The sequence below is a fragment of the Vipera berus genome (genome assembly GCF_964194415.1).
Source record: "Vipera berus genome assembly, chromosome: 2".
In the NCBI taxonomy this organism is placed as follows: domain Eukaryota; kingdom Metazoa; phylum Chordata; class Lepidosauria; order Squamata; family Viperidae; genus Vipera; species Vipera berus.
This window is the reverse complement of record NC_138203.1, coordinates 24,756,850-24,782,466: the sequence shown is the minus strand read 5'-3', so window position 1 is coordinate 24,782,466 and position 25,617 is coordinate 24,756,850. Positions and strand designations below refer to the sequence as shown.

Sequence of the window (25,617 nt, the reverse complement as noted above, 5' to 3'; positions counted from 1 at the left end):
GGGTAGTAGCATGTGGGGAGGTAATAACAGGGTATTATAATCTTCCTTAATGTCTCATCTACATATCAGTCTCTTGGGAGCTGAAATCTTTTCAGGCAGAGCTTTCCAAAATAAGAGGTATAGATTTCCCAGGACTGCCAGGGTGAACATTAGTCATATAAAATAAGTAAAAACAACACTTAAACAACACTTGCCTTTTTTTTTTAACTTCTTGTTCACCGATCTCAAGATACATGGCATATCTATAGCATCAAGGATCAAGCAGAAGTGAAGATCAAAAAAGGAGCACAAAATCTAGTTTTAAATATAAACAATTCTTTTTAAGGCTAGGTTTTGTATATAACTTATTTCAGTTTGCTTTGGAGATGAGTAAGCAATCCCAAATTCACTTCACATTAATTCAGGACTTTCAGGGTGGTGATGGTAGACTGCAATATTAGAACAAGGGTAATTTTTATGTTAATTTAAGGAAAGCAAAACAAAACTACCCAAATCCTCTGAATTATAAATCTGGCTCAGACTGAAAGGCCCAGCTTAGATTGGGCCAAATGTTGTATTCCAGCTAATATAAAAAAGGTACAGCACAGATATTTTTATTATAATGACAAAATCTTGACAGTCACTTAAATAATCCTTTTAATGTTGGAGTCCCCAAACTCCTTAGCTCAGTGACTGCATTGGTGAAGTTTTAGATTGTTTATCCAACCCAAACATTTCATATATAAAAATAATTTAATACACTTTTAATTAATTGTACTACTACTACTAACATCAGTAATGGATAGTCCCACTGACCCTTTGCAATTGATATTGAGCATTGTGAGGGACCATGCACCAAAGTCTGCTCGTTGATATATAACTACATATATGAACAATGTTCAACTTTTAACTGACCATTTCAAAGCAAAATATTTCTCCATTTTTTCTATATAAGTTGTGTCGATGAAAGTTCCTGAACCTGGGACCTTCCAATTGCATCCTTATAACTGCTGGGACTTATGTTGAAAAATACCTGAAGGCCACCAAACTAGAGAAGAAAAGTTTGTGCTAGCTTATGTCATCGTGAGGTTTATAGAGGTAATGTTGCTTTGTAACAGGGATTTTAAAGTTAGAAATTCTACAGTAAAGAACAGCACAGTGTCTTCTGCACTAAGGGCTAACTCATGGGTTTTTTTTTTAAATGATATCTACATCCAAGGGATTAGATTTTATTTACTTTAAATTATATATAAACACAATACTCAAAAGTATGACAAAAATACTGTGCACAAAATGTATTAAAATAACATATAATTTGCAATACTCATGACATAAAATAGGTTTCTTTAAAAATCATTATGCACATCCCCCCTAAATGAAATATTATGAAACATGTTATATGCAAAACCTTGAATAAAAATGATAGATACTGGTATAAAATGTAGGAGTTTATTATTATGATGTTAGACTAGGACTAGAGAGAAGAAAATTTTATACTGGAATTCAGGCTCAGGCATGGAAGTTGACTGGATGACATTGGCCGGGCTCTCTTTCTCTCTACACCAATCTCCATTTAGTCTAACTAATCAGTGGGGACTCAATAACACAAAGCATCTTGAAGAGAATTGCATTTTCTGTTCCCCTCAACAAAAGAAGTAAATTACTTCATAATGCAAAAGGTATCATTCAGATAAAGCTCAGTCAGTCTGCACAGACCTACTGTATATAGTAAAGTCTGCAATATATATATATATATATATATATATATTATTTTGGCTTTGGTTATTGAGTTAATTGGCTTGAGCCAAGCATCTTATTGTGACTGGATTTTAATGTGTACAGTGACACAAGTTTCTTGGGATTTTGTCATCAAGGAATTTATTTTTCATTTTTTTTAAACACTGCTTCCTCTGTCTTTGTTATCATCAGAAAAAAGTCCAGATGGAATAGCTGCACAATATTTTGTAATGCTAAGAGCTTTCATGTTGGTACATTTCATGCTACCTATTTCAATATTCATATAAGTATCTTTAAATACCATGCTGTGATTTTTTTTGAAGTTACAGATGATTGTAGAATGTATAAAAATGCATCTAAAAGGACAATATACTCTTTAGTTTTTCCCAGTAAAATTCATGCAATTACTGTATGAATATGGATGCAACATGGAACAGTTGGCAGGTTAACACGTTTATACATTTTAGCATGGACACCTCATATTAAATTCATCTGCAGCTTTGTTACCTCCTTTAATCTGTCTTGTTTATGCATTCAGCTAGTCTCCCGTAGGAATAAGTGTCTCACACATTCCTTGCATTTCCGAAACAGAGCGGTATCTCTTTAAACATGTGGCAGACTTGATCTCATAATGGGACTCAACCATTCCAAACTCCACAGCTTCACCTACCAATTGCTATATAATTTAGCTGCTTCAGTGATTATGGAATGCTTTGTTTTGGGTTGTAGTTCTATGAAATATAATTACATGCCATGGTGGAGGAAGAGATTCCTAATGCATCCTATTTCGCTTTCTCATTTCCCAGAAAAGGTGTATACCAATTGAAATTAATTGTTAATCAGATTTTCAATTTTACTAGTCAACCCACTGGGTTTGAAGGAATGAATCTGGTGGCTGTGAATTCAACTTGTAATTTATCATATTGAATTATATAGCTGCTTTCAAATATTACTTATTTGCAAAATGTTTTTGCTTCTCCCCCAGATCCTGTCTGACCATAATGCTGAATTTTAATGGCATGATTGCTGCAAATAAGTAACATCATTCCAACTAAATTAAGACAGAATATGCTGAAACTGGGTAAAATACTAAAATGGAATTAAAAAGCAAACAAACTCCAAATCTTGAAAGACATTAAAGAACCATGGTCTCACTTATGCATTGAAATGATTCTACTCACTTCGCATCTGTATTCAATCCTTTTTCAAAGAAATATGAGACACACCATGTGAAAAACTGTATGATAAACTCAATCCATATTAGTGATAAAGAGCTCCCCTCCACATCCGATTGATTACAAGAGAGGTACATTATATACCATTCAGTCTCAGATCAGTGGCCAATGTACAATCTCAACTTTTTCTATAGCTATGTTGGGGCTGTATGAAGTGCAGAAGTATTATTAGATAGTGTTTTATTTCATTAGTCCATGCAGTTGGGATCAAAATCAGCAAGAGGGCAGATGTAGTGCCATGATGCAGCCCTACTTCTGATGTTCATGGGACAACATTGCTTGTACACTGAAAAGGGCAGAGCTTGTATCCAGAGCTTGTATCAGTTGTGTTCCATCTGCCAAGCAGCAGAAGCTGAGAGGTTTTGTATTGATGGTAGATTATTGGGTAAGTGAATGGATGAAACATTAATTGCCATTAATGTTAAGTGTTAGATATTTCTGCTCTACAGAGCTTTGGGATATAAACACACGTATGTGAATATGTGTGCATATGTCTGAAATTTACTATTTATGCTTGCATATTACTTACTCCATAGATTAAAGGCAATTATAAAACAAAATCTAAAATTATCAAATTATTCAACTTGATATAAAGGTATTTATAAGGGAAGAAAGAAGGTTTTCAAAACATGGCAGATAAGGACTGGATAACACTTTAGCTTTATCTCTTAAGAGAGGCATCAGGCCATTGATTATGGAATCTTGGTGAAAGGGGGACAAATAGCAAGATCTGTAAGTTCAACAGAACATTCAGTTCAAGAGTTGCTATTTCAGATGAAGCACAACCATCATTGGAACCAAACAGGAGCTCTAATGTTTTCATAAGAACAATCTAAACTTGTTTTGGATTTAACTTGTTTCATTTTATTTGGTGCATCACAGCTTGCAGGTAATTACCTCTATTACATCTCAAATTGGTCTTGGAAAGGTGATATAAGAGAGGCATAAATGACCTCTCTCGGAAGTATCATGTATTTGTTAAATATTGTAACATTATCACAGTATCAACTTCTCTTGTCCCATGACAATGCCTGGAATTGCAGAGTCAGGAAGGAGCAGATTCACTGTAAAAAAAGTATTCCATTCCCCAAACCTTACAGGGAGTCCAGAGATATATTAAGGTCAATAGTAATGAACAAGACCAAAAGGGACATAGTCCCTCCTTTCAGGTCTTAACAAAATTAATCCACCAGAACAACCAGTCCCAGACTCACTCCATCTAAGATCCTCTCATACCCCTCAATAGCATCCAAAATATTTCCCCAAAGTTGAAGATTGGAGACAGGCAGAAGTTATATAAAAGAGCTGGACTGAGAGACTGTGCCCTTGTGCCAGTGGCAGGAGAGAGCACAACTTTGCCTTCTTTAAGGCAGTTGGTATTTGTTTTTCTCAAAGAAGCATTGATCTTCTCCTGAAATCAGCCACATATAGGATTGTTGTCCAAAGGACCCAAATAGGGCACGAATGGCTGAGCTCATACCCTGAAGATAACCCAGCTTACTTATTCACTCTCCTAAGGTTAAATGAAATCCAAATTAACATTATAAGATGGTGCCCTGGTTGGATTTAGACTTGGTCCCAGTGGCATCTAAACAGCAAATACAAATTATTTTGTCTGGAAAGAATCTTACAAATGTTGCAGCCTCATCTTTTCCTCACATCCTTTCTGGGAAAAGAATCAGTTTTCCCTACTTGATACTCTCCAGATGTGTTGGATTACAACTCCCCAAATGGCTACTCAACATGGTCATATGTAGTCAAATACATTTGGGAGTCGGGGATTTGTAATTCATCACATTACTGGGCATAAGCTTGGAGAAGCCTGCAACAGAGCATCTCTTGGTAAACAAAAAGACCCTTGGAGCCAAGCGCTTAATTCTCTTAATAGTTTAAATCCTTGTTCGTGTTTTTATTTTTTCTTCTTTTGTTGGAGGAAGTCAGAGCAGCATGCAGAATGGATTGTTTCCTTTTAACCACACCAGAATCCAGTGATCTAGGCAAGGCTGAGAGAAAGAGGAAGAGAGAATGACTGTGTGAGTAAGGGGGATTGAACATTCACTGAGGGGAGATTTTAGTTGTCTATAGCTTATAGAATCCACACTAGCATTCATTCAACTTAGATCATTGTTTTGCATTTTTTCTACCCATCCTCATATAATTTGAAAGTGTTCCCTAGAGTGTGACAGCCTTGCATTGTTTTTAGTTAACAGGTGACTAAGAGGTGCATGTGTATGTTTGACTTTCCTTGGATCCATCCTGTCTTCAGTTAAATACCAAAGGAATAATAGAATAACAGAGTTGGAAGGGACCTTGAAGGTCTTCTAATCCAACCCCCTCCTCAAGCAGGAAACCCTATACGTTTTCAGACAAATGGTTGTCCAATCTCTTCTTAAAAACCTCTACTTTTAAAAACCTCCCAGGAGGACATTGTAAAGAAGTTCTTCCCATGAGGCTATTTTCAGATGTGTGAGTAACCAGTGATGGGTGCAGTCTGATCTGCAAAGCAATATCACCAATAGCATCCTTCACTAGTTCTAAAAAAGAAAATGTGCTCAAAAATATAATCTGCTTTCAAGCTCTCTGATAGTAAAGGAGAAGTGGCAGGATGGCCAATAAAGAAGTGGCCAATAAAAACGGTGTCAGAAAATTCTTGAGGAACTGCAAAAGGATGGGCAAACCATAAATAACCCATCTCTGAATTAATCTGCTAGAAAGAAAGAACGTGAAAAATTTGTATCATATCACACATGAGGAATTCTGTAATGGATATAATGATTATCATAAGCTTAGCTGCTTTGAAAAAGCCAAATGGAACTGACTACAGTATATGTAGTCTTCAGATTTCAGAGACTGCTTGCCTATGAATATCACTTCCCGGAGATCAGTAGTGGAAAAAAATAATAACTTTTATTTTTCTTTATGGGCTTCGTAGAGATATTCAGTTGGTTGTAGCTGGGAGATATAATGCTGGATTACAGGGACTGTTACTATGATTCAACAGGATCTTTTCTGTTTCTTATCCATGACCACAGTATGTTTTTTATAGAAATCTATTTACAATTATTTGTAAAATAATTAGTTCACACTAGAAAAAAGGTGCAAATTGAATGGACTAATTTATATAGTTAGATGTATTTAATTATTGTAAGATGTACTGACATCAGCAATTATTGCCATCCCAATTGGCAAAAAAAAGCTCAGGACCATATTGGTTAGAAACAAGTGGAAGAGGCCTTCATCCTGCAATGGATAGACAATGGCTAAAATGATGATGATGAAGATGTACTGATGGCTTGTGCATTTGAATGAGATATAGATTAAATATAAGATATAAAAATTAATACCATCTCAAGCATATGCTTTTCAGTAATATTAGCTAATACTTTCATCTGTAGGCCATCAATACCAATGAAATTAAGTTATTATTTTAAATTTTCATAGAATTGCTATATGTAAGGAATATACAAGAGCAATTCCTCAATAAAAAGGCTTAAATGTATGATTACAATTTCAAGATTCCAGTGTCCGTCAGAGAGAAACTTTATTATCTTGGCAAAATACCTCGCTATAGAATCTCATGATTTTATGAAACAGAGATAAGTTCTATGATTTTGAAGGAAGTTTAAAATTGCAGTGAAATTTTGAAGGTATAATGAAACACAAATAATGCTAATATTATAATGTTGTTTTATTAGATTTATATACAGTATTTTCCTTCCTCCAAGAAACAAGGAAATATACATAATTCTGTCCTCTTTGATTGTATTCTCACAACATTCCTCTGTGGTTTGGATTTTGAATCTTGATTTTTCTAGTCCTAAGTCAACATCCAACTTGAGTATGGTATATTCATTAATTTCAATATGAGATAGTGAAAACATAATAAACTGGGCTAGAATCCTCTAGATCAGGGGTCTTCAAACTCGGCCCTTTTATGACTCATGGACTTCAACTCCCAGAATTCCTCAGCCAGCATGCCTGGCTGAGAAATTCTGGGAGTTGAAGTCCATGAGTCATAAAAGGGCCGAGTTTGAAGACCTCTGCTCTAGATTGTAAAAATACCTTTACATTAGAATGAAATAGGGTAGAATTTTACTCTCATCAAGATTGAGTAATGTAGATTTAAAATTATTGAACCTACATTTTTTACCATATTCCCAGACAACTACTAACTATAAATTCAGTTTTTGGACATATAAAATCTTTGTTTCCTTCTTTGTACTACATAATTCCCATTTAGTCACCACAGGTCACCTAGAATGTGAATAGTTTCCAATGGAGTCCAAATTAATGCTGAAGGAACCTAACATTTACTTTGCATGTTTTACACCCAAGCAAAAGTTATGTTCAACTTATTAATTTAATGATTACATTTATATTACCCTTTTTCCATAATAGAAGCAATCCAAAAGATTTTATTTGGTGGTTTTCTATTTAGATATTAACTATTTGGCAAAGACACATTGCATTGTGGACCTTCAGAACAAAACCTAGAATGACTTTTTACAAATACTAAATACCCTCTTCATTAATCACCCTCCCCACATTTAAAAACCCATTCTTGGCAACCTTCTTAACCCAACCAATAATTGAAGTCAATATATACAGGTTTGGGGGAAAGGATATCCATTTTTTTATTTTTTTCACTCATAATTATTTACAAATACACATTATAACTTTTATATACATTGCACATTTACATGGTAGAAAAGTACAAAACTATATATTTAAATGAATTTATATTTAACTTGTCATGTTTGAAAATATAAAATTGCCTCAGAAAAAGAAAGTATTATGAAAAGCAAGAAACTTGAACTGATAAAGTTTTGATACAATATTCTGCTAACATTTGAATGTGAAACAAAAGAAAGGTTTAAAAAAATGGAACGCAGGACCATCTGTGAGGACAGACCTAATAAAACATTGATGCTCATGACAATGTATTTTCATTTTTCTTCTTTTTCTTAAAAAAAGAAAATAATGCTTTCTTTACATTTAGCCACATAACAACTAAAAAACCCTTCATAATCCGATCTTTGGGTTTGAATTCTCATAGTACAATATAAACGTTCAGGATTTTGAGATCCTATTACTACATGATACAATCAGAGAACATAGGCAGGGAAAGAGGTTCTGTTAAAGCTTTCCCTCTTCCCATCTCAAATATATACTTAATTCAGTTTACAGCGCCTTTTGGTCAGTCAAGATTCCTTGTAAACAAATATCCGAGGGATCATGTATTTATATACAGAATTGGCAAGAAGGAAACACAATAAATAGAAAATGTAACTGAAAATGTCATGCAAAGTTTTGTTAAAATGGAAAAGAGTTAACATTGGCAGAAATAAGGAGCTGAAAATTGTAATTGGGGAGGAGGGTTAGGCTCTAAGGAATGGATTTATAGTTTACAAGAAAAAAAGCTTTACTTTACAAGCAAGAGACCTCACAATAAATAACACAGCTCATCCCATAACGATTACATTTCTTCTTCTTCAAAAAAAGGTGTACAGTCAATCAGACTTCTTTAATGTATAAATTATAAAACATGACACAGTATAAATAAATGTCTACAAGATTCAACTATATGTATACTTCTTTCTTCCCCAAATAAATAAGCATACACTTATGTACAGTATGGACATTGTAATTCTTGCCCAATGGCTGTTTCAAAAGGGATGGAAATTTTACCACTCTAGAATGGAAGATATAGGAAAGCTGTAGTCCTGGTCATCATCTTCCTCCTCTTCCTCAGGATCTTCATTGATGGCTAGATAGGAGAATACAGGGGAGCTCTTGTTTAAATATGGATGACAAAGCGCAGAAGCTGTCTGTGCATGTTTTCAAAGCCCCCTGCATAGCCAAAATACGATGTGGCATGTTTTTTAAAGCGTAGATTGCAGTGAGATGCACTTTGGCACCTGTGGTTATACAATAAAGTTGATTGTGGGCTTTGATTTGATTTGGTGTTGTGTGTTTTTTTTGCATGTATGTGTAAAGTGTGTGTTACATAATCTATGAAGTCATAACTGCAGCAAGTTCTGGAGACTCAATGGCTCAGGTTTATTTGGCAGATTCCTGAAATTAGATAAAAAGTGCTCTTGTGTTCTAGGTTTTTAAACTGCTGTTGAGTCCTTCATTCAGAGGCCATTGTGAGCAGATAGCAGCCCACATGGTTAGGGGTTAAGCTAGTTTGGGAAGGGTTGAGGTGAGGGAACAAATATGTTATAGCCATGTGTTAATAAAGCAGGCAGCAAAGCACACTCAAGCAAACAATATTAACGGAAGGCAAGAAACAGCTAGGAAGATGCATTTAAGGCAACTTTCTGATGTTAGACACTTCCCTAAAAAGAGAAAGGACCTCCAAACATCTGATTTTTCTTCTCATCAAGCACAAGATTTCTGCATAATACATAAATCTTTCTACATAAGATCTCACTAATGCATAGTTTTCTTTCCTGTTTAATAAAGGTTTCCATCCTCACCTATTTCTAAGGATTTTTGTTTGTTTGCCTTCAGAAGATTAAAGTTCCTGCAAGGTTAAAAATCTCACTTACAGTTGCAAGATCCTGGGTGTTTTACTTCCAATAGCACACCCAGGGAACAGGCTGCTTCCTTCATGGCACACTCACTTGGATAAGTGGTGTTATCACTGGCACAGACAGCTTCGTCTGATTTGCTTTCTGGACATAGCTCATCACAGAGGGCACACCGTCCTCTGCCCACTTTGGAATCCCACAAGCATTTCTTCCCAGTGCTGCACTGGATATCTTCACAAGATTTGGCTTCTATAAAGAGTTTTCATTAAAAGAAAAATGGGAAGAGTTAAGGGTTAAAAGAGCAAAAGGAAAACAATGCTCTCAAAAATGTTGGGGGGTAGTGAATTCCACCCCCCCAAAATAGAGGAAAGGCAAAGGTGGAGAATTTGAATTATCACCAAGTGTTGGGGTAGAGGATAGGGTCAAGGGTGCTACTAGGAAAGACAGCTTATGAAGGTGGTTGAATTCTTCAGCTGAAAAGCAAAATCATTGTGACTGCAAGCTCTATGGACAACACCTGTAGTGTTGCAGAAATGATGCCCAACCTTCAAGACAAGACGCATAGTACCCAAGACCAGTTCTGAACTCAGTTTAGCAGAAAATATTAAACATCTTCCTATTCCCTGCTGGTATAAGTAGTATTATCTGAATTCCAGCCATGCTTGATGTAGAATCAGCAGAATTAATGGGACTTAAGTGAGTATGACTAAAACTACTATCCAACAACACTTGGGAGGGTTATCTAAGAATCATGCAAATCAACATATTTCCCAGCCTTAAGTTGGGGAGAGACCTCTGATGGGAAATAAAATGTTGACAATCATCTTGTACTGACCAGTAGCCTCAAAGGCTTATTCTTTTTGACACTAAAAAAGTTAAACCTTGGAAAAATCCAGCTTTAACAAAAGGAACAAAAGGAATGTTGATTGGGTTTCTTTGCCTGATAGGGTGGTCCTTTTAACCAAAAACATTTGCCCAAATAGACATCTACATTGGCTTGAAATTAATTTATTCCTTTCTTTTAATTTCAGTTGGAGGCAATTCTTTTAAAAAATGGTTGGAAAATCTGTTTCTTAATTTCTGCCCTAGTGACAGTGATAACGCAATATATACTCTCAGAGTTGTTGACATCAGAGTTCTTAGGGTGGATTGATGGAGGGGTGCACTTTATTATCAAACTGGTAGAAAACTATCAATTTTATTTTATGCATATCTTGCGGCTCAAGGTAACTGAGAGTACTGTGTATTGTGTTTATCTGACATGTGCACACAAAAAGCATGCTGCTTACAGAAACCAGATTTAATGAATCTAATGGCAGGAATGTTCCTAAAAGTTGAAATAGCTTGTCTACTCTCTGCTGATGCTTTCTTTGCTTTTGTTGGCATCTCTCTCTCTCTCTCTCTCTCTCTCTCTGTGTGTGTGTGTGTGTGTGTGTGAGAGAGAGAGAGAGAGAGAGAGAGATCAGGCTGTAGCAAGCTTGGAACTTGATCATTCAAAACTACTTTAGTCTGAAGAGCTGATATTTAGCTGTAATAGGATAGTTCTCATACATGGTTATACTTTTTAAAAATGGCATATACATGGCATGACTTCTGTGTTACTCTTTGACCTAAGAAAGGACTTAGGATGTCAGGAGCCAACCTATTAATTTTCCCAGTCTTCAGTATTTGTCACCTAAGCCAGTGTCACTAAATACAATAAGAGTTAAGTTTGAATAGACATTTAGAATTTATCTACACGATTCCTTATTTAATATTGGTCTCCCAAGCTCCTAGTCAACAGATCTCCCTACACTGCATAGTGCACAGGAACTGTTGAAGCTCACTTGATCTTGGATGTCAGTGCTCACAGTTAAAAAAACAACAGTTTTTTAAAGTGAAAGGCATGTAGTATGGCAAACGGGGAAGAAATGCTTTGTTTCTTGGAAAAATAGATGGCTAAATGACCTTTTTTAAAAATCATGATCAGATATCCTAGTGTACTGGCTACAGTCTAGATCTGCCTTCTGAAACTGGTGCCTTCCTATTGTGTCTAGGCAACAACTCTCCAAAATCTTGGAGGTCATTGAGATTGGGACTTCTGGAAATAGCCTTTCCAAGGCCTTCAAGGGTTGGATCCAAAGGACTATAACATGATATTATAGAAAAAGCCATTTATAATGTCTATCTGTCATGTAATGAGGGTCAGATAACAAAGATCAGCGTTAAATTAAGAAAGATTGTGTTATGAATAATGGCTATTGACTTTATCTCACTACATTGAAAGTTGTACCTCACATATCAAGGCTTTGGGGCCTCTCCACTTATTTTCTTTCTCTTTCTGATAATACCATTTCATGCAACAAACACAAACATTAATACAAGAATACTACAAATGTAACACTTTGTTTGATTTTGAATTCAAAAGAAGATTGAAAAATGGCAATAAATGGATAGATTAGCCTTTTGAAAAGTCAGTCTATAAAATCATTCTATTAAGTTTAGCAGTACTAACCTAGAATCTATGATTCAAGAGTAGTAGCTGTAAAAGCACAACTGTTTTGGAAAACTGGATATGATTCATCAGTGTTCAGCATTTTAAAAAGTAGGTTATTTAAATGGGGAAGTTAGGCATATATTTAAATCTGTTCCTTTAAAATCAAAGGAACACAGAAGCATGTTAGAACATAGATAGCAACTCCTATAGCCTGTGCCTATGTTGCAGAGTACAAAACCCTTGGAGCTCTTGTTTGCTATATTTGCTTCCTTCCTTCCCAAATTATCAATCATCAGTTAGGGTTTACTGCTTTCTTGCTTCTTTGTCATAGTGAAGAGAACAATAATCTTCTTTGTGGCACAAAGAAATAGGTTGTGTGTGTATTTTTGTGTAATTGTGTGCATGTCCAAATGCTTGCTTACATTACAATTAGATGTAGACTCAGAAATATTCAATTTGAATCCTCAGGGTCTCACCTGGTCCCTAAAAACTTTGAGTATAGCCTCTAGAACCCATGCAATAGTTGCACCTGAACTTTAATATTTAATGTGGCAGGAGATCACCTAGAGAATAATTATATTAATGTTATGATATTTAAATTATGCAGCATTTACTTTTCTGATGGTACTGTTTACATTGTGGAATGTCTTTCCTGGCTTGGCAGATCACTCAAAGGAAATTATTCTACAAACCTGTTTTAGAGGAATCAAGTCTTAATCCAAATGTAATTTGATGTTTCTGATCTTTTAGTGGAAAATGATTGTATTTGTTGTTTCTATTTTATCAATGTATAAGCCACTTCAAGATGCTGATACAGTTTTGAAGATTACGTTTGGTCATGATTTTAGTACTTGCAGATGTCCATTATATGCATGACCTGTTATTTATTATTTGTAAGGGAGAAAAGTGGTTTTGGATCAATCCAATGTGTGTTTCCTAAGCTTTCTTGCCTAGCAAAATGTTTCCATTGGAATCCAGTTGAACTGAATCCTAAGCCATGTGGTCAGAAAATGTCTTCAAAGACTTGGTATTCACAAGTATCACAGATTCCAGTGGAATCATGGCCAAAGACTAGTCTTCAATAATTGTCAACTAGATTTGGCAGAAAGTTTTTTGACCAAATTCTATCCTTCTGGATCCAAGGAGTGCATTCCTACGAGTTTTTTAAATATAATTTTGTATATAATAGCATTTTTCCATAGCAAGGAAGTAGCTGTGATGTGGCAGATGTAGAGTGGATTGTTTTATGCAAGAGCTGTGCCAGGGTTCCCCCCCCTCTATTTTAATAATTTGAAGTCAGAACTAGCAATTTTTGAAAATATCTACTTTTTCTTATCATGTTTGCCTACTACTATTTATTAGGAATTATTTTAAGCCTGTAGGCTTTGACTATATAATGCCATCACTGAAGACAAGTTAGATCAATTCAGTATAAATGACAGCAATAAAATACATCTCTTTACAAAGACGCAGAACTTTAGACATTTTAGGTGTTGGCAAATATATTATAATAAATTAAAGATGGCTATTATTAAATATGAAAGAACATGCAGATTTATAAATATGAAATAACCTGATTTGAGTATAACTGGTTAAAATGGAATATGTCTATCAACCAGTGTCAATATAAATTATGCAAAAAAATCCCTCACCTCAATTACCTAACGCTGAACTAAGATTATTAAAAAAATCATGATACTTCATTCATTTCTGGAAAATAGCTGAAATATTTGCAAACCCAATCCTGATACATTATTGAGATCATGATAGGGAGTGATTCATTTCTAATCTTTTGGGTAACCTATTTGGGTTTATTGCCGCCCCATCAGCAGCCATAAGAGAACAAAAGAAGGGAAAGAATGTTTGTCATTCCTGGTTTGTCATTTCTGACATATTGCTCTGGCTGCATTTCAGTGGACTGGAGGTTATATTGTCCAGTCAAACAATTTCTGTTCAGGAGAACAGAAATGAAAGAGGTAACAGAAATCAGTGAAGGTGACTGATGAGAGTTAAAGAGTGGCCAAAAATATGTGGATCAGGAGCTATTAAAATAGATGGAGAATAAGGAAGGGGAAATAAAACAGACGTGCAAGATTCTGTTATTATAGCCTATCTCAAACAAATATAGTTCTAGTCATCCTTTGGAATCAGTTTCCTGGTCTGGGTTATCTAGTAGAGCTGACATCAATCTTGCAAGCCTTATTGTACTTATTGTACTTTATTGCTTCTCCTTCTTACACTCAACTGAATTTGAGAGGCATTTCCCTGAGTAGCTTCAGAATATTATCTCAGTCTCTAGGACAAGGGTGTCAAACTGCCAGCTCGCGGGCCGGATGCGTCATGCCAAAACTGCGCCCACCCCATTGCCAGCAATGGAAAAAAAGTCGCGATACGTTGCAACACGTCACGTGGCATTGTGAGTTTGACACCCCTGCTGTATGATTTAAAGAAAAGTTCAGCTCCCTTTGCCTAGGTAACAGTTTTTCCATATTTCTGTCAAAGTCATCCCCTTTGCTTTCTATAGGGCCTTAACATTAGCTTAATACTATTATTATTACTTTTAATTATTTATTTATATTTATTGGCTGTCCAGCTCCAGTGGTTTCTGAGAGATGTACAAAACTAAGGAAAACACAGTAGAGGGAAACATTATGAATTTTCATATTGCTTAAAGTTGGAAGTATGGATTTTGCTATCAGTTCAGGACTAGGGATCTTGTGGCCTTCCAAAAGTTACTAAACAATGTTCCCCAGCAATCCTAGTCAGCACAATTGACACTAAAGTATTCTGAGAACTGTAGTTTAGCTATATTATCCTAAATATTGCTTTCAACAGCACCTACCATCTTCTCTTTTGGTTTTGAGAAGCCTGTATTCTGCTTGAGACTGTTAATTAAAGAGACATGCTACTGGATCAATCTGTGTTTGATAAACATAATGATATATTTGTAATTTACTGTCTATAATCTGAGATAGGCACATAAAGAGATTACAACTTTTGGTAATTTACACATCCGGGGAGTTCTCTTGGCAAAAATATGCAAGTGGTTTTCCATAGATAAAGTGGGTTGAAATCAGATCTGTTAACTTACTCACCAAACTATCCTTCTCTGTTTTAATTTGTCATTTTAAAACCGGAAGTAACATTTCATAGAAGAACATGTGGGCCAAGCAAAAGAATATAAGCAGTATGATTTTTCCTATTCCCTGAGCTGGTGCCAATAAGAGATAGAGCTATAATCAGAAAACTTCTAATTTCAAAGTTGCTTCTGACTTTCACTCCTTAAGGGGCTTTTAGTAAGTTACTCTCTTCAATTTGGTAAGATAATAACACCAATGGAATTTATGGCAGAGGATATAGACCTTCAGATGTGGCTGAATCATCGCTTTCAGCAGCCCAAACCAGCAGGAAATTGAGCTCATCAGCATCTGGAGTATCCAAATCCTCATGCATAATTCTTGGATTAACGACCCCTATTACCACTGCCACATTTTCAACACCAGGAAATGATATATAAATATTTCATCTTTATCATCTCTTTTATTTTTGACAGCATTAATTAATAAGATTACTTTGGAAGAAAGAAATTTCTCTTTTAGTTTATTCTTCATTCTTATGGTCACTAACACAGTATAACTAAAACTGTCACTATCTGGTAACATGGCTTCTTCCAGCTTTGCTCTCCATTGAGACCTTTACGTAAATTGCCTTGATTTCATTCTTGCACAATATTATTTGGCAGTGCTCCTTTTCTCCACCTGTCTATCAGATCAAATCACTTGCTCTGATTTGACTCCTCCTTACTCTGCCCATTTCTGCTGAGGTTAGAAAGTGAAAACAATTGTGGGAAACAATTAACGTTTTTTGATTCTTAGAAGACTACCTTTACCATTAAGCAAAATGAATTAGTTACCCTGTGGATTTTTTTTAAAATTGGGAACAATGAAAAAAAAAGTATAATGTGACCTATTTTCTCCATTATTTTTAACTTTTGAAGGCTGGCCCTATCCTTAAGTAGGAGAAAGTTAATCAGTTCTAGCAGATGTAAGAGGACAAAGTTGTACTCATGGATACCTATACAGGTAGCACAGAGAACAAACAAGCATTGTAATGCCACAATACAAGCTATGCCTGTTTCGTACACATATTGTGACATCTCATGGATGTTTGTAAGAGGTGGATCTTGTGTCATAATATTGCAGCTTCACTATTCTGATAAAATTGTCAGATAATGTAGATCCTTTGGCTATACTATGGAGCCTCCTCTATAACCTTAAATAACCTTCTAGTGCCATGGGAAGCTATCCCATTGCCAGTACTGAGATGCAATTCTAATCCCTGGTTGCTCAGGTTCTGTATAGGCAGTCCTCCCTTAATAGGCATTTGTTCAGCAACCATTCAAAGTAATGAAGGTGATGGAAAAAATGTAGTTACAGCTGGTGCTTCATATTTTGGCTGTTGCAATGACCCTGCATTCAGATGATCAAAATTTGGGCAGTTGACAGCCCATCCTTATTAACAACTGCAGCTCCCCACACTGACTTATCATCTCCCCATCTCTGTTGTTTGACCACCCAAGACATTGCAAGGCCTACTTGGTGCTGTACAAAGTCTCCCCAAAGCCTGGAAAAATCGTTGATGAATTACAGAGGTCTTCAAAGGTCCAGCAGCTGCCTTGGCTGGGCACTTTCATCAGAAGATGGTGATGCTGGGACTGCTGGGAGAAAGCAAGGGTAGATGGTGGTTGCAGAGTGCAGAGTGGCCAAAAGAGCGGCAATAGGAAGATAGGCAGGGGGGGGGGGAGGTTTGAAGTGGAATCCAGCATGGCAGAACATGGGATGGTTTGGTCTTTGGCTAACAACTGCAACTGAAACTATTGGAACTATTGTCAGTAAGTGGTACAGTTACATGATGCTTTGCCTAAAGACTGATTTATTGATGGAAATTCTAGTCCTAGTTAGGGTTATTAAGCAAGGACTACCTATATGTGTAGTGAAAGGAAGACCACTTGCCCTTTGGGCCATCCCTATCTTCAATGCCCCCTGCGTGACATGTTAAGATCAGGAACCTACATTTCTCTCATAACATTCCATCTTCCCTTTTGTGAGACCCTCCAGATGTGGTGCAATCCAAGCAACAATTCCAAGAATCAAGGTAAGAGCCAGTGGTTTCTGGGGCAAATAAGTTATATAAATAACTGATAACAATTCAGCTTCAAGGCAATGGATTTGAACTGCTAAAGTAGGATTTAAAAGGTAATTTGCCCCTTACTTCTGACAGAAGATAATCAACTGCTTTATATGGCTTTATTCTGGTAAGTCAAGAAAGATTTGTATCTAGCCATGCCACATCATGTGTCTGAGACTTTCCAGTGGCTGAGCTAAGTCAAGGATCCTATAATTTCTGCTGAGGTTTCCTGGGGGAATCTGAAAACAATAACTAAAATGGTCCTTGAGAACAATAGCCAGGAAAAAAAAAACTGAACTAAGTTTGTGCTATGAAATAAAGTTTCCTCATCAGATGGAAAAACTTTCCCCTTTGTGTATCTCCTCTCATTTTAAAAATAGAGCAGTAATCTCTTGTTCCATGGTACTTACTGACACATTTTCCTTCATAGGCTAGGCCAATGGATCTTCCAAGCAGGCAAGTAGCTTTTCTTAGATGACAGGCACTTGCATATGTTATTCCATCATTCCCGCAGAGATACTGTTCAGGTAGAGTTGGCTCGGGACAAATCCGATTACATGTCACACAGTTGGCATTATTATTTTGATCAACCACGCATGTGGAACTGCCTGGGCATAAAACATCCCTGCATGTCTCTGAAATAAATAGTAGGGAAAACATTATGTGAACAATAGGGGCATCTGGGCTATCAGAATCGACACAAATAGCAAAAACTGAAAAGCTTTGATTAAAGCAAGGCAGCTGGACCACCAATCTTTGAATTTCCAGTTAGCTTATACTCTAGTTGCTGCATGGATGACCTAGTAATTATAAGGTCCTGGACTTGGGATCGGTGATCTACAACATAGTAACTCTTCTTATCATCCTGGTAAAAGCATTAGGATTTGGCATCTGTCAAAGTGCATAACCTTGAAGAAGCCCACTGTCAATGTCACAATGGCTTGTCATTGTCCAGTTTGCTGTTTCCGCTTCCTTGTCACCTACTCCCTAGCCAACAAGAATGAGAAGCTGTAGTTTCAGCTGCTCCGAACTGTTTCACAGCATCTGGAGGTAATCAGGAAGACCTCCAAGGAAGGGGTTCTCATGCTAATACGTGGCTAGTTATGCCTCCTCCAAATCTAAAACTGGCATGTGAAAAACACTTTCAAGGCTGCAAGTTAATGGGAAGGACTCGTAGCTCACTGGCAGGACCACAGTCTCACTAAGTCCACAGATTCCTTTCCAACTTTAATAGGAAGAAAAATAGGCTGTGTACTTTCTGAGAACTGGTATAAGATTGCATATTTGTATTCTTGGCTGTGGTTTTTCTTCACCTTTATAGTTTAATGATGGAATCCCCTGCCAGAAGATGCAGTGCAACCATCAACTTGGTTGACTTCAAAGAGGTATTAGACATAGGACAACTAAGATGATCAGAAAGTACTATCTTGGTGGCTATGAATTATATCCAATATTGTAGGCAGTTATTTGGAAATGTGGTCAAGATTCTATTATTGCTTTTATTTGTTCGCTACTTGCCTCCATGAGACATTTCTGGAAACTGAATGCTGGCTTAGACAGTCCACTGCTCTGACATAATTTACTTGCAAGTGAAAAGGCAGCTAATTCATCAAGGAGCAACTCTCTAACATTTTTCCTCATTTTTTAAAAAAAGAATTGCAGAAAGTGTATGATACAATTTAGTCACCTCAGGATTTTCTACTTTATCTTGCTGCAGAAATATAAATAGGTTCTATAGCAGGCATGTCAAACTGCGGGCCTGTGGGCCAGATGCATCATACTGAAACCGCGCCCACCCCATTGCCGGCAATGGGGAAAAAGTCGCGATACATTGTGTGATGTCACAAGTTTGACATGCCTGTTCTATAGGAATGGCTTTTCCAATCTAGGCATTCTCTCGATATGCAGACTTCAGCTCCCAGAATACCTCCGTCAGTGTGAAATTACAATGAGGATTCTGGGAATTGAAAAGCATACATCTGGGGGCACCAAGTTTGACATGTCTATGGTAAACCTGCCCATCCCATCATCTGTGTTTAGAACACCCTTTGTGTTATTATTTTTTGAATGCAAACACAATTCACAACCTGTTTTCTCACTTGGTCGTATAATCTTTCTAAAAAATAAATGGTTTACAGGCTTTTCTATACATGCTTTCTATCCCAGATTCTAAGATTAAGAAAGCAGGGTTACTGTAAACATACTTTTGCATTTGCCCTGATACTGGATTTCAAGGTCTGGCTGTTCTTTACATTTGGCTTTCAGAAGGGCACACTCGTTCTTGTAGGTTTTCCCATCCAAGCCACACACTGGTCCCTTCCATGTGATATTTGAGCAATCTGGAGCACAGACACACCGAGGTTTGTTCTTCTTGTTCATTTTACATTTCTTCCCAGGTCCACAGTCCACATTCTCACAGGTTTCTAAAGAGGAAATGGAAAGGGAACAGAGAGAAAAGAGTTGGGCAAGCAAAATACAATCCATAAACATTGTCTAATAACATCTAAAACTCCCATCACAATTTCATTGGCCACACATGAGAATATTGTTGACTCACATTACTTTTCCAGCAAAAATATAACATGCAATGAAAGACAGAAGCCTTCTATTTTCTGAGTAGGAAGCTTGCAAGAGGTTATGAAAATTGCACAAATGATCCCTGCAGTGATGCTAGCGTCACAAAATAATGACAGTGACTCCCTAGAAAATTAGTCTGTTAACTTGCAATGAAGTGCTATGCAATTTTATATACAAAAAGAGTAGTAGCAACTAAAGTTTAAAATCTCTCTAAATATACTTTGGCTCAGGTCATACTTCGCATTAGCATAATGTGGTTTGTTGGACTTTGATTCAGGATGTTGTACAAATCCAATATTATGAAGTGCAAGCTATGTTTTAGAACAGAGTTTCTTACTCTTGACAACTTTGAGGTAGCATGGGGAAATAGGGGAGTTAAAGTACACAGATCTTAATGTCAGGGCTGAGAAACCAACTCAACTTTGGTTTGTTCAATAAACTATGACTTAGTAAAATGTGTGAGTTCAGACTTTGAAAAGATAGAATAATCTCTCATTGCACTGATAAGTACTGTATATGTCAAGGTGACTAATTTTAAAAACATGCTGTATGCCAGTTGGGAGACAGGATACCAAAGCTGCCTTATTTTTGTTTCAGCCACCTCCCCTATCTACCCCATCATTCAGTGCAATAACATCTCTGCTCATATGATGCCCTTGACATGAGTTGAGTTTGTTCTCTAACATCCCTCATGCTGAAGGTTACTGGAGCAGAGATTTCTCAAGGTTGCAGGGTAAAAAGCTTTGGCTGCAATTCATAGTTTTTACTTTTAGTAAAGTATCCTGCTCAAGATGCGCTCACCAGACCAAGTTAAGTGAATTGGGAACTACATTTCCATTGTATCATCTCTTAGCTCTCTCCAGTACTACCCTGCTGGCACCAAGGACACACACATCATAATATTCTCATATACACACCATTCTGTATTTCAGCTAGGTCTGAAATCTGTTTTAAATGCTAGTGCATTTAGATGCAGGTAAAGGGTTCTTCTTTACGTCATCCTCTGGAGGGCAGGGCCCTCTCCTTACAACAAGCTATCTGATGCAGCTGGAAGCCAATCCTGTTAAAAAGCTTGCTTTACAAAACTTAAAAAGCACAGAGACTTTAGTGATTAAGAACATCACAAATAATAAACTAGAGAAATAGGATACCTGGAGTATAACTTGAGTGAGGACAAAATACCTTTCTGTGTGAGCATACCAAGGACCAGAATGAGGGAGCAGGTCAAGTCATGCAGCTTTCAATAAGTTGAGCCATGGAGGGAAATATGTACTTTGAAATAGCCTTAGTTATGATAAGGAGGAGAAAACATTCCACTCAAATTACCTTCTTATTAGGGCTAAGTAGTTGCACACATTCTTTCCATGCAGAATTGTGAGCTTAGGTGAGAGGAAGGTCTTCTTCCAGTTGGGCAGGTAGAACACAATTCAAACATTTTGGATAGGTTTCTTGACAACAATACATTGTCTCCTTGGATAGGCTCTGTTCTGTTTTGCTTCCCAGTCTAGTCTACAGCTCTGGCATTGTTTGGTAGCCCTTCATCCAAATAGTAATCGCTTCTCATCCTGTTTCTGATCAGCCCAGGTTTTTTTTTAGATCAACTAGTCAACTAGTGTTACTAGATAGACTCTTGAAAATTATAACAGCCAGTACCATTCATTGTAGAGAGATAGCTAATTTGGAAGCCTAATAACTAAATTTGATGTAACACAGAGTCCTACATTCTAATAAACGCTTTTATCTGACTCCACTTTTAGGGTTTCCCGATGAAGAGAAGAAATGCTCAAGCCCAATTCCATCCATGCCAGTTGATTTTGTATGCTTTATGTACAATCCTTGGCACTGAAAATAATCTTGCTTATCCTTTTCTTACGGGAGGAGAAACAATTCAGCAATGTAGCTTCACATCTTCAGGGACTGAAACTACATTCCTAATTGTAGAGCTAGGGAACCTCTGTATCTAATGTTGCCTATGTAAAGGCATTACTAGATTTAATGAACCAAGATACTTAAGTCAGTCTGAAGCAGCTTTCTATCTTCATCTATTAACTTACAAGCTCTTCTAAGAATCCAACTATTTTTTTTAGCAGCGCCCACCTTTGCAGGGGATGCAGTTGGGGGCCCCTCCGCTAAAAATCATCCATTTGAAAAGCACGTGGTCGCTGACATCCTCCTCCGTCCACGCAGTGGTGAGCCTCCCTGTTTTGCAGCACTCTTCCTTGCTGAGGCCGTTTTTGTAGAGGACCTGGCAGCGACCGTTCCTGGCTTGCCGGAGCCAGCAATTCCCAGCTAGTGCAGGAAGAGAAAGAGGGAGAGGGAGACGCAGCCAGCTGAGTGTCAGTTACCAGCGACCCAGACATAACACGTGCGGGTTTAATTGACTTTTACTAGACTGTTTACTTTTATTTGTCCCGTTTCATAACCTGAAGCTACTCCTCTGAATCAAACGGAAGCCCTGTTTCAACAACTTGATCAAACCCGTTCCACGCCTTGTTATTCCACCCGGGGAAGGTAGACAACTGCCAGCAATTTCAGAGAGGGGAGGGGTTAATTGTGCACGGCAGGGTCTTGAAATAGATCTGGAGCATCAAAAAGCGCGTGTATCTGTGTGCGTGTGCGAGAAAAAAAAAGAAATTTCACTACAACTGCCCCCACCCCCACCCCCATCAATCCCGAGATGGAGGATTGAATAACGAGCGCCTGGTGCTAGCAAGGATAAGAGGCGGCTCTTTCGAAATCTTTGAATTTCGCCTACTTCGGAAGCAAAGGAAAGCAAAGAGGAAAAAGCATTTGGGGGAACGAGCGTTGAAACTCCGCAGACGCACGCCAGCAGCGATTTGCAGCCCCACCAATGGGATAACACAGAAGGACGTGGAATAGACAAGTTGACATGGATGGACTTTATGGAGAAAAGCAACACAAGCGCACTTACACGCAACACTGACACCAGCCACCTTGAGTCTGTCTATTACTGTGGGAACAGAGCCCAAAACACTGATCTGACCTCTCCTTCCTATTCCTTGAGGTAATCTAGAGAAGTTTGTTGGAGCCAGTTCTTCGTGAATCATCAGTCTGACCTCCGACCAATGCAGATCAAATCGAATTTGTTTCTTTACACCACAGGATGCCAGGCAGAACCGACTCTGAGCTCACGCCCCAAATCCACCTATTTTAAGGTGGCGGCGGCAGGAATATCAGCAGTACCAAGGGACCCGTCTATCAGCTAGGAAGTTCTTTCCATTACTACTTGCTTAAAGTTACAATACTGTAACAGGAAAGATAAATTTATGGATGGGCTACAACGATAAATTGTGGGCGTAAATGTCATTTAACTCCCTCACAGACAACGCAAACCAACTGGGGCGGAGGAGACTCTCTTCAGTTTCCAAAATGTGGGTTTCGTTTACTGTGTTTTAAACGAAGCCCAGGGTTGCAAGCCTTCACTGGGCTGACCTGGAAGCAAGTTCCACTGGACTGAAGGAGGAACTTATCCTGGAAGGGCTCGTCTAGATGGCCACTGCAAGTCATGCTTGGAATTGTGAAACCCAACCCTCCGAAGTTCATTCCCAGAGTGGCGTGAAACGAGGAGGCCATAAAGAAAATCCTCCGAACTTAACATCTCTTTTCTGCTCTCTTTCCGTCCCCCTGAACCCGCGCCCGGATTTGCGAGCCATAACGCGAAGATTATTTTGCACCCGTAGAAGGAAGCAGCCTCAGTGATTTTTTTTTTTAGAAATGTAAATATGCGGATAAATCACAGGCAGGATGCAACCTCCGCGGTGGCCAAAGTCGGAAAAGTTCTTGGCTGATGCTGGAAGTTTAAGCCAGGCAACAGCGACGCCAGCTTTTCAGAAAGCCCTTTATAGAGCTAATGATGGAGAAGGTGATGAAGGTGATAAAGCTGACGGGAAGAGGGATTCTCTCTCCAGCGAATCGTGGATTTTCCTTCTCTCTAGTCTCCGCATTCCCCGAAAGCCCCCAGCGCAAAGCGATCCTAAGCGCTTTTCTTTCGAGTTGGAAACCCCCGAGAGTTCAGCGGGAAGCTCTATTTGAGTTTAGGACTGGAGCTGCAGACGCGTCGGGCGGATTGAAGAAGGCAAAGGCGTCGGGTGTGCTAGAAATGGAGAGGGCTAAGTAGGACATGCAGAGCTAGATCGAGGCACATCAGCAGGGAAACGTGTGAACTGTATCTTACCTTGTGCTGTTTGATCTTCTATGAAGTGGCAGAAAAACATCAGGAACAAAACCATGCCCGGAAACATTCTCTGGTTTAACATCCTTAAATTAACTTCCCTCCAGTGAAAGAGACGAACGCAACCTCGAGTGGCAAGAGTCAGGCGACGGAAAGAAAGAGCACGCCCGTCACACAGCTGCTTATGATCGCTCTATCTATTGAATGAATGTCAGCCTCAGAACGCTGCCTCGCTTTAAATCGAATGGGGTCTTAGTTCTGCGGTGGGCGGTCTCCTAATGTGTGTGTGTGTGTGTGTGTGCGTGCGTGTGGGGGGAGTATGGGAGAAAGAGGGAGGGAGAGAAGGAGGAGGGTGTGTATATGCGCGCGCGCGCGTGTTCGGGTGGTGGGGGGAGATTTAAAAAACTTCGGCGTGAATCCCTTTTCCGATTGTTTGTCTCCAAAGGTGTGCGCGCACGCGCGTGGGTCCATCCAGTGGCTTCCACTCACCTCCTCCTCCCCCCATCCCCCCCGCCGCTGCTTTGATCAAATCGACAGGAGGATCGCCGGGGCTTTGGCACTTAGCGGATCGGGAGGGAAGAAGAGGGTTTGCGCTCGCTGCCAAGTGGTGGCTTTCGGGGGAACCGAGTGTGGGAACCCCAAACCCAGGGCTCCCTCGCTTAAAGAGGAAGGAGGGAGAGAAACGCTTCCTCCGCTGCAAGCCAGGCGGCTGGGCGCGCGGAGACGCAGGCGAGACTCTTCCCTGCAAGGGTTCCCGGGGCTGTTCCCGAGTAGCAAACCAACAGCCTCGCTTCTCTCCCGAGGGAGGGCAGAGGCGCGACCCAGACTATCCCACCTCGTTTCTGCCTCGCGCTCTCCCAAATCCCGTGGTCGAGGTGGAAGGTGCCGCGTGGTGCCATTGCGGAGAAGTTTCCGCGACGGCATCCCCACAGTCCGTAGGGACTGGGACGTCCAGCGAGCCACGCTTCTAATCCGGCACGGAGCCGTTCCCTTGTGCCGCCTTTGCCCCTGGGCGCCTTGCGAACGGGCTCCCTCCCCTTCGCACCCCCGCTCCCCGCCCAAATGTTGTGGCTACTCCTCATAAATCTTCAACCCTCGCATCTCCAAACAGTAGTTAAGTGTCTGGCGCGCCCGCATCTCCCTCTCTGGGACTCGTCAAAAACAAATCAGAGTTTAATGCCCGGTTTAATGTCCCGCGTGTTAGTCTCTTGACTCGAGGGCGTCTGGAGCTGGAGCGGGGAGGCGACGTAGGCGGTCCTTCTTCGGCGGAGAATGAAATAATAAAGATTCTCGGCCATTAGGAAGGACGCGCCTGGAGCGGGCCTAATGAACTTCTGCGGCGTTACTCTATTAAACGCCGTCTGGCAACTCTTCCCGTCTTTCAAGAGAGTTGGCGGGCCCGTTTCTCATAACAATTTTTGGCACTGCTGAATGAAACTGAATAGGCGATATTTCCTTTTACACCAAATGATTACTTAACGGAAAAAAATAATATAGGGTGTGTGGATTCAAAAAGCCGCCTCTTTAAATAAAAACAATAAAATAGGGGCGGGGGGGGAAGGGAGAGAAGAGAAAAGGAGGAAGAAGGAGACTTATTGCGTGGCCGCCTGCTTCAGAGCCCCTATGCTCCCAGCCGTTACCAACAGGCAACAGACTGCAAATTATGCAGACTGAAATTCTTGCCTATTGCCAGGTCAC

At 38.9% G+C, this 25,617-nt stretch overlaps 1 protein-coding gene across 1 annotated transcript; it reads right to left on the bottom strand.

The window, feature by feature from the left end:
* Window positions 1-7,568: 7,568 nt before the first annotated feature.
* Window positions 7,569-24,106, bottom strand: FST (follistatin). Its single transcript, XM_081321670.1, has 6 exons — window positions 23,923-24,106; window positions 21,825-22,016; window positions 19,355-19,573; window positions 17,561-17,785; window positions 9,506-9,736; window positions 7,569-8,718 (listed from the first exon to the last, which is right to left on the bottom strand). Exons 1-6 carry the CDS (start codon window positions 24,002-24,004, stop codon window positions 8,636-8,638), a joined length of 1,032 nt encoding a protein of 343 aa, XP_081177796.1. The 5' UTR covers window positions 24,005-24,106; the 3' UTR covers window positions 7,569-8,635.
* Window positions 24,107-25,617: the final 1,511 nt, after the last annotated feature.

Coding starts and splice junctions, on each gene's coding strand:
- FST (XM_081321670.1), bottom strand. CDS start 24,004: ATGTTAAACCAGAGAATGTTTCCGGGCATGGTTTTGTTCCTGATGTTT. Junction 22,017..23,922: donor AGAAGATCAAACAGCACAAG/GTAAGATACAGT, acceptor TTCCTGCACTAG/CTGGGAATTGCTGGCTCCGG. Junction 19,574..21,824: donor CAACTGCATCCCCTGCAAAG/GTGGGCGCTGCT, acceptor TTTCCTCTTTAG/AAACCTGTGAGAATGTGGAC.